Source organism: Ranitomeya variabilis, chromosome 1 (genome assembly GCF_051348905.1).
Source record: "Ranitomeya variabilis isolate aRanVar5 chromosome 1, aRanVar5.hap1, whole genome shotgun sequence".
NCBI classification, from domain to species: Eukaryota; Metazoa; Chordata; class Amphibia; order Anura; family Dendrobatidae; genus Ranitomeya; species Ranitomeya variabilis.
The window spans coordinates 219,401,420-219,416,440 of record NC_135232.1 but is presented as its reverse complement, the minus strand read 5'-3'; the positions used below and the strand labels follow the sequence as shown (position 1 = coordinate 219,416,440).

The window sequence follows — 15,021 nt, the reverse complement described above, 5'->3', positions numbered from 1 at the left end:
CTCCCCATTGGTTGTAGGTCATATAAGGCTAGAGACTTGAGCTGGGTAATACATTCCAGTGCATAATATACACTGCCCTGCTCATTGCCCCGATGCCAACCACTAATCATCCATCATTGGCATAGAATGGCAATAGGAGTCAAATCTTAAATTTTTACAGAAACCTTTTTCTAGTTATGTAAAAAGTTGTTAATGCAAAGAAAGACAGGATAATTACATATCTGTAAAGGTCAACTGTACTTTATTGTAACAAAGTTTGTAGTGAGACGAGAATCACAAAGTCATTTATAAACTTGTACAAAGCTTTAGCTACACTAGCGCTGAATATCCTACAATGAATATATGGAGCATAAAGACCCCCTCACCAGTGGAATAACATAGTATTCTATCTCCTGGACTCTTTATACAAACACACATACGTCACAGACAAGGTGAGGGACATTGTTCTATTTATATATGAGCAAAGTGATCATGATGGAGAAAAGATTGAAAATTTTAATGAAATAAATGCTTCAGTATCAAAAAAAAAAAAAAAAAAAAAAAAATCCTCCTGAACTTCACATTTTAGATGATCCAAAGCTTCAAGGTTTTATGAATTCTTCTGAGGAATTTTAATAGTCACCTGTAAAAATAAACAAAAGTTGGACGTGGCATGAGAATTTAATAAATATAACAGTACAGTTGATGTGACAGCAGTGATATGACAATGGAGGTTGTATTCAAAACTACAATCAGAAAAAAAGCAGTATTAATGCCACAGTAGCCACACACGGACACTTGCGGGACTTACATTTTTCACCTCTGTATACGCTTCCAAGCCATACTCCCCAAGCTCTCTTCCGGTGCCTGAAGCTTTGTAACCTCCAAATGGTGCTTGAGCGCCAAAGACATCATAGCAATTGACCCTGAAAAACATAATGAAGAACCCCCCCATAAAAGTAGGAACCAAAATGCTGAAGCTGTAAATTATTACCAAAGCTATGGCAGAGATATAACCAACTTTGCAGTGATAGATTTTGTTAAGAAAATGGGGAAGATAAAAATAAAGTTCTAATTGATTGTTACAGTTTCAGCAACCATTGATAGTTTAACCCCTTCACCCCAAAGCCTGTTTTCACCTAAGTGACACGGCCAATTTTTACAATTCTGACCACTGTCACTTTATGAGGTCATAACTCTGAAACGCTTCAACGGATCCTGGTGATTCTGAGATTGTTTTCTCGTGACATATTGTACTTTATGATAGTGGTAAAACTTCTTCGATATGACTTGCATTTATTTGTGAAAAAAACAGAAATTTGTCGAAAATTATGAAAATTTAGCAATTTTCAAATTTTTCGGTTTTATGCCCTTAAATTAGAGAGTTATATCACATAATATAGTTAATAAACAACATTTCCCACATGTCTGCTTTACATCAGCACAATTTTGGAAACATAATTTTTTTTTGTTAGGGAGTTATAAGGGTTAAAAGTTGACCAGCGATTTCTCATTTTTGCAACAAAATTTGCAAAACCATTTTTTTAACGGACCACCTCACACTTGAAGTGACTTTGAGGGGTCTATATGACAGAAAATGTCCAAAAGTGACACCATTCTAAAAACTGCACCCCTCAAGGTACTCTAAACCACATTCAAAAAGTTTATTAACCCTTCAGGTGCTTCACAGGAATTTTTGGAATGTTTAAAAAAAATTGAACATTTAACTTTTTTTTCACAAAATTTTTACTTCAGATCCAATTTGTTTTATTTTACCAAGGGTAACAGGAGAAATTGGACCAAAAAAGTTGTTGTACAATTTGTCCTGAGTACGCCGATACCCCACATGTTGGGGTAAACCATTGATTGGGCACATGGCAGAGCTCGGAAGGGAAGGAGCGCCATTTGACTTTTCAATGCAAAATTGGCTGGAATTGAGATCGGAACCCATGTCGTGTTTGGAGAGCCCCTGACGTGCCTAAACAGTGGAAACCCCCACAAGTGACACCATTTTGGAAAGTAGACCCTCTAAGGAACTAATCTAGATGTGTGGTGAGCACTTTGAACCTCCAAGTGCTTCACAGAAGTTTATAATGTGGAGCCGTAAAAAAAATTAATATTAATTTTCACAAAAAATGATCTTTTTGCCCCAAATTTTTTATTTTCCCAAGGGTAGCAGGATAAATTGGACCCCAAAAGTTGTTGTGCAATTTGTCCTGAGTACGCTGATACTTCATATATGGGGATAAACCACTGTTTGGGTGCATGGCAGAGCTCGGAAGGGAAGGAGCGCCATTTGACTTTTCAATGCAAAATTGGCTGGAATTGAGATCAGAACCCATGTCGTGTTTGGAGAGCCCCTGACGTGCCTAAACAGTGGAAACCCCCACAAGTGACACCATTTTGGAAAGTAGACCCTCTAAGGAACTAATCTAGATGTGTGGTGAGCACTTTGAACCTCCAAGTGCTTCACAGAAGTTTATAATGTGGAGCCGTAAAAAAAATTAATATTAATTTTCACAAAAAATGATCTTTTTGCCCCAAATTTTTTATTTTCCCAAGGGTAGCAGGTTAAATTGGACCCCAAAAGTTGTTGTGCAATTTGTCCTGAGTACGCTGATACTTCATATATGGGGATAAACCACTGTTTGGGCACATGGCAGAGCTCGGAAGGGAAGGAGCGCCATTTGACTTTTCAATGCAAAATTGGCTGGAATTGAGATCGGAACCCATGTCGTGTTTGGAGAGCCCCTGACGTGCCTAAACAGTGGAAACCCCCACAAGTGACACCATTTTGGAAAGAAGACCCCCTAAGGAACTTATTTAGATGTGTGGTGAGCACTTTTAACCCCCAGTTGTTTCACTAAAGTTTAGAATGTAGCGCTGTGAAAATCAAAAAATCATTTTTTCTTTCCACAAAATGATGTTTTAGCCCGCAATTTTTTTTCCCCCAAGGGTAACAGGAGAAATTGGACCACAAAAGTTATTGTCCAATTTGTCCTGAGTACGCTGATACCCCATACATTGGGGGGAACCACTGTTTGGGCGCACGGCAGAGCTCGGAAGGGAAGGAGCGCCGTTTGAAATGCAGACTTAGATGGATTGGTCTGCAGGTGTCATGTTGCATTTGCAGAGCCCCTGATGTACCTAAACAGTAGAAACCCCCCACAAGTGACCCCATATTGGAAACTAGACCCCCCACGGAACTTATCTAGATGTGTTGTGAGAACTTTGAACCAACAAGTGTTTCACTACAGTTTATCACGCAGAGCCATGAAAATAAAAAATATTTTTTTTTCCACGAAAATTATATTTTAGCCCCCACATTTTTATTTTCCCAAGGGTAACAGGAGAAATTGGACAACAAAAGTTGTTGTCCAATTTGTCCTGAGTACGCTGATACTTCATATATGGGGATAAACCACTGTTTGGGCGCACGGCAGAGCTCGGAAGGGAAGGAGCGCCGTTTGAAATGCAGACTTAGATGGATTGGTCTGCAGGTGTCATGTTGCATTTGCAGAGCCCCTGATGTACCTAAACAGTAGAAACCCCCCACAAGTGACCCCATATTGGAAACTAGACCCCCCACGGAACTTATCTAGATGTGTTGTGAGAACTTTGAACCCCCAAGTGCTTCACTACAGTTTATAACGCAGAGCCGCGAAAATAAAAAATATATTTTTTTCCACGAAAATTATATTTTAGCCCCCATGTTTTTATTTTCCCAAGGGTAAGGCTGGTTTCACACTTGCGTTTTTTTTAAAAACGCATGTGTAAAAAAATGCATGTAATCGCGGTAAAACGCATGCGTTTTTTTAGACGCATGCGTTTTTATAGAAAAACACAAGAAAAAACCAAAAAACCCTAACCCTACCCCTAACCTGAAATACGTGGCACTGAAATACGTGGCACTGAAATACGTTTATATACGTATATACGTATATACGTATATAAGTGCCACGATATTTCAGTGGCCACGTATATAAGTGCCACGTATATAAGTGCCACGTATATAAGTGCCACGTATATAAGTGCCACGTATATAAGTGCCACGTATATAAGTGCCACGTATATAAGTGCCACGTATATAAGTGCCACGTATTTCATGTACATGCCACGATATTTAAGTGCCACGTATTTAAGTGCCACGTATTTAAGTGCCACGTATTTAAGTGCCACGTATTTAAGTGCCACGTATTTCACTGAAATACCATGGCACTTAAATACGTGGCACTGAAATATCGTGGCACTGAAATACGTGGCACTGAAATACGTGGCACTGAAATACGTGGCACTGAAATACTTGGCACTGAAATACTTGGCACTGAAATACGTGGCACTGAAATACGTGGCACTGAAATACGTGGCACTATGACTGTCAGAAAATGTTCATTAAACGGTTAGGGATCAGTTTAGGGGTAGGGTTAGGGTTTGGATCCCTTTATCACCTTGATGGTGGTGGGTGACTTTTCAGTGTGTGTTCTGTTTTTTTTCTATAAAAACGCATGCGTTTTTAACGCAAACAAACGCGTTGAGATCGGACGCCATGTCGCGTTTGGAGAGCCCCTGATGTGCCTAAACAGTGAAAACTCCCCAATTCTAACTGAAACCCTAACCCCAACCCTAACCCTAGTCCTAACCCTAGCGCTACTTTCACACTAGCGTTTTTTTGCATACGTCGCAATGCGTCGTTTTGGCGAAAAAACGCATCCTGCAAAGTCATCTGCAGGATGCGTTTTTTCCCCATAGACTAACATTAGCGACGTATTGACACACGTCGCAAGCGTCGTGCGACGGTTGCGTCGTGTTGTGGCGGACCGCCGGCAGCAAAAAACGTTACATGTAACTTTTTTTGTGCTGACGGTCCACCATTTCCGACCGCGCATGCGCGGCTGGAACTCCGCCCCCACCTCCCCGCACCTCACAATGGGGCAGCGGATGCGTGGAAAAACAGCATCCGCTGCCCCCGTTGTGCAGCGCTTGCACAGTATGCGTCGGTATGTCGGGCCGACGCAGCGCGACTGCCCCGTACCGACGCTAGTGTGAAAGTAGCCTAACGGGAAAATGGAAATAAATATATTTTTTTAAATTTCATTATTTTTCCTAACTAAGGGGGTGATGAAGGGGGATTTGATTTACTTATATAGCGTTTTTTGGGCGGATTTTTATGGTTGGCAGCCATCACACACTAAAAGACGCTTTTTATTGCAAACAATAGTTTTTGCATCACCACATTTTGAGAGCTATAATTTTTCCATATTTTGGTCCACAGAGTCATGTGAGATCTTGTTTTTTGCGGGACGAGTTGACGTTTTTGCTGGTACCATTTTTGGGTACATGACATTTTTTGATCGCTTTTTATTCCGATTTTTGGGAGGCGGAATGAACAAAAACCAGCAATTCCTGAAATTCTTTTAGGGGGTGCGTTTATACCGTTCCGCGTTTGGTAAAAAGGATAAAGCAGTTTTATTCTTCGGGTCAGTACGATTACAGCGATAACTCATTTATATAATTTTTTTATGTTTTGGCGCTTTTACACAATAAAAACTATTTTATATAAAAAATAATTGTTTTTGCATCGCTTTATTCTGAGAGCTATAACTTTTTTATTTTTCTGCTGATGATGCTGTATGGCGGCTTTTTTTTTGCGGGACAAGATGACGTTTTCAGCGGTACCATGGTTATTTATATCCGTCTTTTTGATCGCGTGTTATTCCACTTTTTGTTTGGCGGTATGAGAATAAAGCGTTGTTTTTTGCCTCGTTTTTTTTTTTTTTTTTTTTTTTACGGTGTTCACTGAAGGGGTTAACTAGTGATATAGTTTTATAGGTGGGGTTGTTACGGACGCGGCGATACTAAATATGTGTACTTTTATTGTGTGGTGTTTTTTTTATTTAGATAAAGAAATGTATTTATGGGAATATATATATTTTTTTTTCTTTATTTAGGAATTTTTTTTTTTTTTTTTTTTTTACACATGTGGAAAAATTTTTTTTTTACTTTTTTACTTTGTCCCAGGAGGGGACATCACAGATCGGTGATCAGACCGTGTGCATAGCACTCGGTCTGATCACCGATGTGACAGGCACGTTCCATAGGCTTGCCGGCGCCTGCTATGAGGATTCTCAGCAGACGCCGGCAAGCAGGGTCATCTTATGACCCGGAAGGAGTCCCCCGGCCATCTTGGATCCGGGGACTCCTTCCAGGTCACCGGAGCAGCGCGATCTCATCGCGCTGCTCCGGTGGGAGAGCGCAGGGAGCCCCCGTCCCTGCGCGATCCCCCTCTATGCCGCTGTCACTATTGACAGCGGCATCAGAGGGGTTAAATGCCCGCGATCGGCGACTGCGCCGATCGTGGGCATTGCTGCGGGGTGTCAGCTGTCATATACAGCTGACACCCGCACCCGATCACCGCGGCGCTCAGCGTGAGACCGCGGTGATCGGGGCGCCGTACTAGTACTGCGGCTGTCAGTAATGCAGTGGCGGCAGCGCAGTACTAGTACGGCGCATGTCGGGAAGGGGTTAATGTTTGTAGTTAGTTTTTTTTTTTTTTTCATTATAGATTATTTAAGTTCGCTAAAAAAAAAATTAAAAAAAAATCTAAAAACATTGTCATAAAATAGCACCAGTACTTTGGACGGAATCTAGTAACAGCTCCATAATAGTGATGAGTGAATATGCTCAGATGATGTCTTAGGCTTCTTTCACATTTCCGTCGGTACGCGGCCATCGCTAAGCGTCGGCACGACGTACCAACGGACGTTGTGAAAATTGGGCACAACGTGGGCAGCGGATGCAGTTTTCAACACATCGGCTGCCCATTCTAAAGTCCCGGGGAGGAGGGGGCGGAGTTCCGGCCACGCATGCACGGTAGGAAATGGCAGACCCGAAGTACGAAAAAAACTTTCCCTTGAACGTTTTTTCTCTACGACAGTCTGCCAAATACTGACGCATCCAGTGCATGACGTATGGAACGTGTGTCCATACGTCGGGATGCGTCGGTAATACAAGTCTATGTGCAAAAAATGCATCCTGCGGGCAACTTTGCAGGATGCGTTTTTTGCACAGAATGATGCATTGCGATGGACAGCAAAAGACGGAAATGTGAAAGAGGCCTTATCAGAGCATGCTCGGGTATTATCCGAGTGTCTCGGGAGTGCTCGTATATTATATTTGAGTTTGTTAGGGAGTCCCCACATGTGTTGAGTCTGTCTATTTGTTAGAGAATCCCCACATATGTGTTGTGTGTCTATTTGTTAGGGAATCCCCACATGTGTTGTGTCTGTCTATGTGTTAGGGAATCCCCACATGTGTTGTGTCTGTCTATGTGTTAGGGAATCCCCACATGTGTTGAGGCTGTCAAACAGCCACAATTCATGCAACTGTAGGGACTCGAACATAATATATGAGCACTCACGAGATACTCGTATAACACCAAGTATGCTCAAATAAGACATCTGAGCACGTTCGCTCATCACTACTCTAAAATACTCTAGAGTGTTGGATTGAGAGTGATACAGCCATGTTCTGTAGAGGATTCTATTTTGGAAAAAATAAAAAATAAGAAATAGAGTCTATAAATATAATTTAAGGAATTTTTACTCACATTTTATTACTTTTCCTTTCCCCAAAACAATAGTATATTTGGGTATTTTCTGCACACCAGGTGATGCGTTTTCATATTCATCAACAGTGCCACACTATTAAATATATCTTTGCAATCTGGCACAGCAGGATGCATGGTTACCATATTTAAATGTTTTTTCTTGGTGTGTGATGTGTTGATTTCCCATCTATAGCCATAAATGTACTAAGGTAGTGCTTTCTCGCATATTGTTTTAATAGTCTGAAACTATTCACTAAGTTTGCAATCTGATATAGTAGGTTGCATTATTATACATAATGTTTTTTTTTCTCTGAGTGTGAACTGTTAACTTACCATCTATATCAATAAATGAACTTCGGGAATGCTTTCTAATGCTTTAGTCAACAGTTCCAGACTCTTCTTGCAATTGGGTGGTTTCTTTATTTAAATCAAGTCTGTATCACTATATTCATAACAGGACTAAGGAAAGTTTGATGTCCGAAACGCGTGGGGGTTTTTGCCTTGATGTAATATTTTGAATGTACCTGGAACCTTTTAATTTGTACTAATAAATTGGAGAAATGTTTTATCCAAATGCCTGGATACCTTACTTTGCTTTGTTTACAGTCCTGTTAACTCTTCAACCTTGTCATCTAGAAGGCTAAATTTAGGTAAAGGAAAATAAGGCATAGAATATGAATAAAATGTTTTGATTAAATATTAATACCAAAATGTACGTGCAAACTAAAAAAGTAAATTTCTGGCAAAATGCACAAAAAGATCAGATCTGATAGATGGATTGGAACGTTCAAGTAAGTGAGGAGGGTCAGATATGTTCCTCTGTAAGTAGGGACCTAAAACCATTTCTATAAGTCTTTGCGGGCAAACTTACCAAACCGTTCCTGCCCGCAGTCCTTGAGAAACATAATTAGCTTTATCAATATCTTTTGTGAACACAGCGGCAGCCAAACCGTACATCGAGCTGTTTGCCCGCTCAATAACATCCTCAATGGACTTAAATTTTAATATTTGCATTACTGGTCCAAATATCTAATAAAAATAAAAGGAAAATTAAGTTACGGAAGCACATTTTATCAGAATCCCGTATGATAAACAGTTTTAAATGAAGGGCTTAATAATTTTATAGATAATTTCAGTTTTGACTTGGGTGTACAATTTTTCAAAATACATGCTTTATCTTCGTTCTGGAAGTAAGGCTATATTACAGCTCTTTAGATTTAGTGCCAATGAAAGGATTGGGTTTCAATCCTGAGAGATCAGGCAAGCCTTTCTCAAGCTTTCTGATCTGACAGGACAAAAGCGGATCCAGACTTTAGGCTTTAAATAAGTGGCTCCTGCTGTTATACTGGTGTGGGCAAAGAGCCTTAATTATATTTAATGTATTTAAAAAGGTTAACTAGAGGGGAAAAATGATTACACATCAGCAATGCACACTGTTCTAGGAATTACAAATTTAATTGGGGGGGGGGGGGGGGAGGAATCAAAATGTTTTACCTCTTCTCTAGCAATGGTCATATCATCAGACACATCTCCAAAAATTGTGGGTTGAATAAAGTAGCCGCGGTCTGCAGCAGGGTTCCCACCACAAAGCAACTTGGCACCTTCTTGTTTTCCAGATTTGATGTAGCCCAAGATCTTTTTGAACTGCTCCTCATCCACCTGAAAATGTCAAGTTGTCTTTTTACTGATAGAAAATTACAAGTTTCCACTAAATCTTAATCGATTAATCAGCACGGACCTTTTTTTAGTGTAATTACATTTGTTGGGTACGTATACGTTGAGTCATTGGTGACGAAATTGTATTTTTTACTCATTGCCTCCCCCCCAGACCCTTACCTGGGGTCCTTGTTCAGTTTTGAAGTCAAATGGATTCCCGACAATTCTGTTCTTTGCTCGTTGGACACTTCTCTCAACAAATTCATTGTAGATATCCTCCTGTACATATGTGCGAGAGCCGGCACAGCAGCACTGTCCTTGGTTAAAGAATAGGGCAAAATGGGACTGTTCTACCGCCCAGTCCACTGTGCAGATGTAAAAATATTGCAGAGTGTGAATGTCAAAGTTTCTACTATTTGGACACAAAACAGGTAGTGTGCTTTTATCAGATAAATACTATTTTGCTATACTATTTTATCAGATATTTACTATTAGACTGGGTGGGTGGATATTGAGTTTACACCTACAAAAAAAGGATCTTATAGCCATTCTGAAACTGATTTTTCAGAGGATGTTGACACTGACTTAATACTGCAGCCGATCAGTGACTGCTGACTGGTAGATCACGTGACCACTCAGTCATGACAGTCACCTGACCGCCGAGAGAGACCGTGCTGCCATTACAGCAATGGCGCTGGTTTGTGAGGCAAGTACAAATGTTTTTAGAGGGCTTGTCTAGAAGGGGACAACCCCTTTAAAAATAACCACACTGACAACTGGTCATGAAGCACAATAATGTAATCTGCAGTACTGATTTACCACATTAATATTGGACAAAATTCTAGACTTCTAAATTAATTAATAAAATAAGAACCAAATTGAATACACAAGATATGCAAAGTGCTAACTTACAATCAGCATCTGAGAGTATGATGTTAGGGCTCTTGCCACCAAGCTCAAGTGTTACCTTCTTCAGGTTGGATTTTCCAGCTGCCTGCTGGATTAGACGACCAACCTACAGCAAAAAGTAAAAAAAAAAAAAGTTTATATACAATATATCTATCATGCACTGTATATCTGTTATGAGAAGGAGGCTGCTTTTTTTCTGTTATTATTCTGCATGAATCAGAAACAAGTAAATCTGATGCAAGGGCTAATCTCAAGGTAGACCTGACAAACCCGTTACAGTTGGCTGAGCCTTAACCTTTCCCATCTGGCAGGTCTTCGGGGCAGGGTCAAGTCTATTTCCCTTTTTCTGTTGATTTACACACTGCATTGCAGTTCTTAAATGCTAGCCTCTAAAAGGCTCAAAGGATAACAGGATTGTCCTTAATTATAAAAAAAGCCTACAACAAATCGCATTTTAGAGCGGTTCCTAAAACCTTTACCAACTTAAGGAGCTTCCATACTACAGGTAACTACAATATGGAAAAGCAATTACCTGTGCTTCTTCATAGCATGTTTAAGCCTGAAAGAATTACTTGAGACACAATAAGTTGCTGATATAAAGATCTAGCATGACCTCGTTAAGGCAAGCCTAAACAGAGACCAGAGATTTTACCTCTGTAGAGCCAGTGAAGGCAACTTTATCCACATCCATGTGAGAAGAAAGGGCAGCACCAGCTGTGGGACCCATGCCAGGTAGGATATTGACCACGCCTGGTGGGAATCCAGCCTGAGAAAAGAAAAGATAAGTTTCTGAGATTATTGGTTCAGTACAAAATATATTTGTGTGTGACTGAAAGGCTCATCCCTTCTACAGGGCAAGTGGGCTAAAATGGTCCTCTAGCTCTATACCTGGCAAATCATGAGATTAGCAGGTTGGGCAGGAGATAGAAGACCGACAACAGGTCTATTTACGTGCTAATACACGGACCATACAAACAAGCTGCTGCTTCAGAACCGGATAATTGGTTCAACCAAATAAAGCTCATCCAATTTAATGCCTATAGCGTAAAACCTATATTAGGCAATAACTCCATTACTAGGTCTACTAAACAAAGTGGGAATTTAGACTGCACTTAGCAGCTACAGCCGGATTTTCTCTAGGCCGAGAAAAAAGCATTTTACAGCCCAGTGATAATTCCACCACGATCCCTTTAGAGGTTTTACAAGCAGCATTCAGTTAATGTTTAAGGGAAAAAAAGTCATGTCCCAAGTACATGTTCTTTATTGTGCCCATCACTTGACTAAAGCAAAGAGGAAATAATCCATAGTTAAAATGAACCTATAACGTTTGGAAGCAAGGAAACGCATCGGCATACTCTAAAGCAGGGATGTCAAACTCAAATACAGAGGGCCAAAATAAAAAACTTGGACAAAGTCGTGGGGCAACCTTTCTATTTACTGAAAAAAGGTCTAGAAATTGAGGACTTTTTTTTCTTATCAAACATAACGACAAGCCTTTTCATACGGAAACAAACTTATAGGGGTTGTCCCACGAACAATAGATCCAAGAATAAAATTAAATAGTTGCACAATTGGATTTGTTAAGAAAAAAAAAAAAAAAAAAGGTTCACGTCTCAGGATAATCTTTAAATGTTCCTCTGTGAGTGGATGTGTCCATTTGTGCAGGAGCATGGTTGCAATACCACAGAAGGGGGGGGGGGGGGAAGGAATGGGATAGTGGGGAGGTATATGTACAGTTATTAAGGGGTAGGAAAGCATGGTGGTAATAGGTATGGGTGTTTGTAAGAACCTGCCAAGAGTGAGGTATAGGAACGGATAAGGTTGTTATGTAGCCAGAGCTACTGTAACTCCTGCTGAAATGACTGATGTCAAGAGGTTGGAGTGGTGGGACCAAAGAACCAGTGAAGATGAGAAGCCAGAAAAAAAGGTAGGTAATAATATGTAAATAAATAATATTAAAAAAAAAAAAAAAATGGTGAACCTGTGCACTGCATAGGTAAAGATATGAGGTGTGTATTAGAGGGCGAGGGGATATGTATTGGTAATGGACTATGAGCCCAGTAATGAGAAAGAAGGCAGATATGCAAGTATGGGTGAAAGGATAGGCAGAACGTAGTGCAAGCAGAATGGTGAAAATGGTATGCAGTCAGGGAGAAGGCTTAGCTTATATGGAAAGTCAGGATAAGACCAGTGGCGAGGCATAGTGATGGTGGAATAGTGTGCAAGAGGAGATAGGCAAAACATTGCAAGAAAGAATGGGTACAACAGCAGTTAGTCAACATGAAGGCTTACCTACAGGAAGAGCTGGAAGGGGGTCAGTGAATGCGGCACGGAGCATGCTGTGGGAAGATGTGGGGGGAGCCAAGTGCGTATATGTGGGATGCAGGCACCGGAACCCATAAGTGCTCGTGATGCTGCATCAACAAGGGAGTTAGTAGAATGATAGGAAACAAAAAAACAAAAAAAAAGCAAATAGGGTCTTATCCCACGGATTATTCCAATCAATATTAGAGAACTGCTCACCTGATGGTGCAGAGTAAAAGCATGTAGATGTCAGCTGCCGTAGATCCACAGGTCGGTAAACGACCTCTCAGAGAAGGTTATAATAAATGTGTGTGGATGATATCCGCGATGCTGTGACAAAACGAATCCAGATATAGTTGTAATACACTCCGGTGGTTTATTTAACACGTTTCAAAGCCTATGGATTATTCTTCAGGAATTTACCACAGAGACATTACCACACACAGTCTGTGGTAATTGAAATGCGTTGAATAAACCACCGGAGTGTATTACAACTAAATCTGGATTCGTTTTGTCACAGCATCGCAGAGATCATCCACACACATTTATTATAACATATCAAAGGAGTGACATGAGGTGTTGGAGGCATCTGTACAGGGGAGAGGACGGTCGCGTAGCGTCAATGGTGTGCGTGTGGCGGAAGCTGCAATGATAGTGTTGATGCCAGATTGTGGTAGAGAAGGAGGACATGAGGTATGCATTTGTAGCATTAGCATGCATGGTCTACTAGCAGGCCAACACTAGTAGACATTGGGTAGACATAACTACACATCGGGACAGATTTGGCCGGTTGGCCTGAGTTTGACATGTATACTTTAAAAGAACCAGCAACCAAGGAAAAGTTACCTCCTTCACCAAACTGGCAACATGTAGAGCAGTGAGCGGTGTCTGTTCTGCAACCTTCATGACTATTACATTCCCAGTAGCCAGTGCTGGGCCAAACTTCCAGGCCAACATCAGAAGAGGGAAATTCCACTGTCAGAATGCAAATTAATTAGATCTGCTAAGTAAGCTGTTTCACAGAGGAGAAATTGCACATCAGCTTGCATTAGGAATTATACTAAGTGATCTAGTACACTTGTAGTAAAGTTTAAATACCAAGCCAGCTATAAGCCATATTTTCAATGGCAAGTCAGGGACCGAGCAAAGCTTACCGGTATGATCTGTGCGCATACACCAACTGGTTCATGTCTGGTGTAGGTGAAATAGTCTCCATCAATTGGAATTGTTTTTCCGTGCCATTTGTCAGCCCATCCTGCGTAATATCTTAAAACCAAGAACATTATTCAAAACTACATTGGAGCAAACACGTTACCCAATAGGACCATCACATCCATATTTAATAATCTACACCAGCAATTGAACAGAATAGGAGCAAGATGCAAACCATCCTTATAAATAGATGGTTTCAGTTAAAACTTCTCATCTTCTGAGCCAATTAATAATGTGTGAACATTCCCATATTGTGTTGGCAAGACCATCATACAATTCAGATTAAAAGAAATCTGTCAGAAGGTTTTTGATATTTAATCTGAGTTCAACGTGAGCTAGACTGTGTGCTGTTCCAATACAATGAGTCTTTTACCAGCAGGAGATGATCACTGCTGATCTAGGTGCCCTTGTACATCCTGGTTCAACTCCTCAAGCACACTACTGATTAATGACAGAAAGCTGCTAGACAATGTATACAGAAAGCTGTGGTAGGGGAAGGGTTAGCTTTCTGAGCTCTGCTACATCTAAAAAGTCAGTTTACTGGGTGCAACTATTCTGATACACTAAGTGATAAATCGTTGAAATCAGGATCTCTTTTCGTACATTCTGCTGCTCTCAGATGAAGTGGCAAAAACCTGGTGACAGATTCCCCACCTGACCTCCTCTGCTGACCTGCTCCTCAACCTCAGATCTCTCCTAATAAAAACATAAAACAAGCTGGCCACTATCCTCCCACCTGCTCTCCTTCTCTGCTTCTCCTCACTGCTGGCGACATATCTCCCAATCCTGGACCCCCACAGCTCATACCTCCCATTACTACCCCCTCCTACAGCTCCCTATCTAATATGAACTACCGCAATCTTTCCAACGTAAAACCCGTGCCGCTGGCACCCACCCCCCTGGCACCCACCCCCCTGCTCCCTCTCTGGAACACTCTGGAATGCCCTCTCCATCTGCAATAAGCTTTATGTGATTAATGACTTCTTTCTCTCTCGCAAGCTTGCCTTCCTCGGCCTCACAGAAACATCGCTGATACATTCTGACACTGCCTCCCCTGCTGCGTTATGAAGGCCTCCACTTCACTCACACGCCTCGCCCCGGCAACAGACATGGTGGAGGAGTGGGTCTTCTCCTTTCCATTAACTGCACCTTCAACCCAATCCCACCTCTACACTCCCCTCTTTTGAAGTCCACTGTGTCTGCATCTACTTTCCCTCCAACCTCCAAGTGGCTGTCATATACCGACCTCTGGGCCCGGCCACTGCCTTCATTGACCAGTTCTCCACCTGGCTTCTTCACCTTCTTTCCACTGACATTCCCACTATCATCATGGGTGACTTCAACATCCCCACTGA

The 15,021-nt window shown here is 41.2% G+C and overlaps 1 protein-coding gene across 1 annotated transcript in view; it reads right to left on the bottom strand.

The window, feature by feature from the left end:
* Window positions 1-224: 224 nt before the first annotated feature.
* LOC143809715 (aldehyde dehydrogenase, mitochondrial-like) overlaps window positions 225-15,021 on the bottom strand; it is a 57,885-nt gene continuing 43,088 nt past the window's right edge. Inside the window, exons 5-13 of the mRNA XM_077292752.1 lie at window positions 13,609-13,720; window positions 13,301-13,429; window positions 10,803-10,916; window positions 10,154-10,256; window positions 9,422-9,606; window positions 9,080-9,244; window positions 8,457-8,614; window positions 791-905; window positions 225-622 (exon numbers count right to left, since the gene is read on the bottom strand). Of these exons, the coding sequence (XP_077148867.1) occupies window positions 590-622; window positions 791-905; window positions 8,457-8,614; window positions 9,080-9,244; window positions 9,422-9,606; window positions 10,154-10,256; window positions 10,803-10,916; window positions 13,301-13,429; window positions 13,609-13,720 (1,114 nt within the window). The 3' untranslated portion in view covers window positions 225-589. The remainder of the gene's footprint in view (window positions 623-790; window positions 906-8,456; window positions 8,615-9,079; window positions 9,245-9,421; window positions 9,607-10,153; window positions 10,257-10,802; window positions 10,917-13,300; window positions 13,430-13,608; window positions 13,721-15,021) is intronic.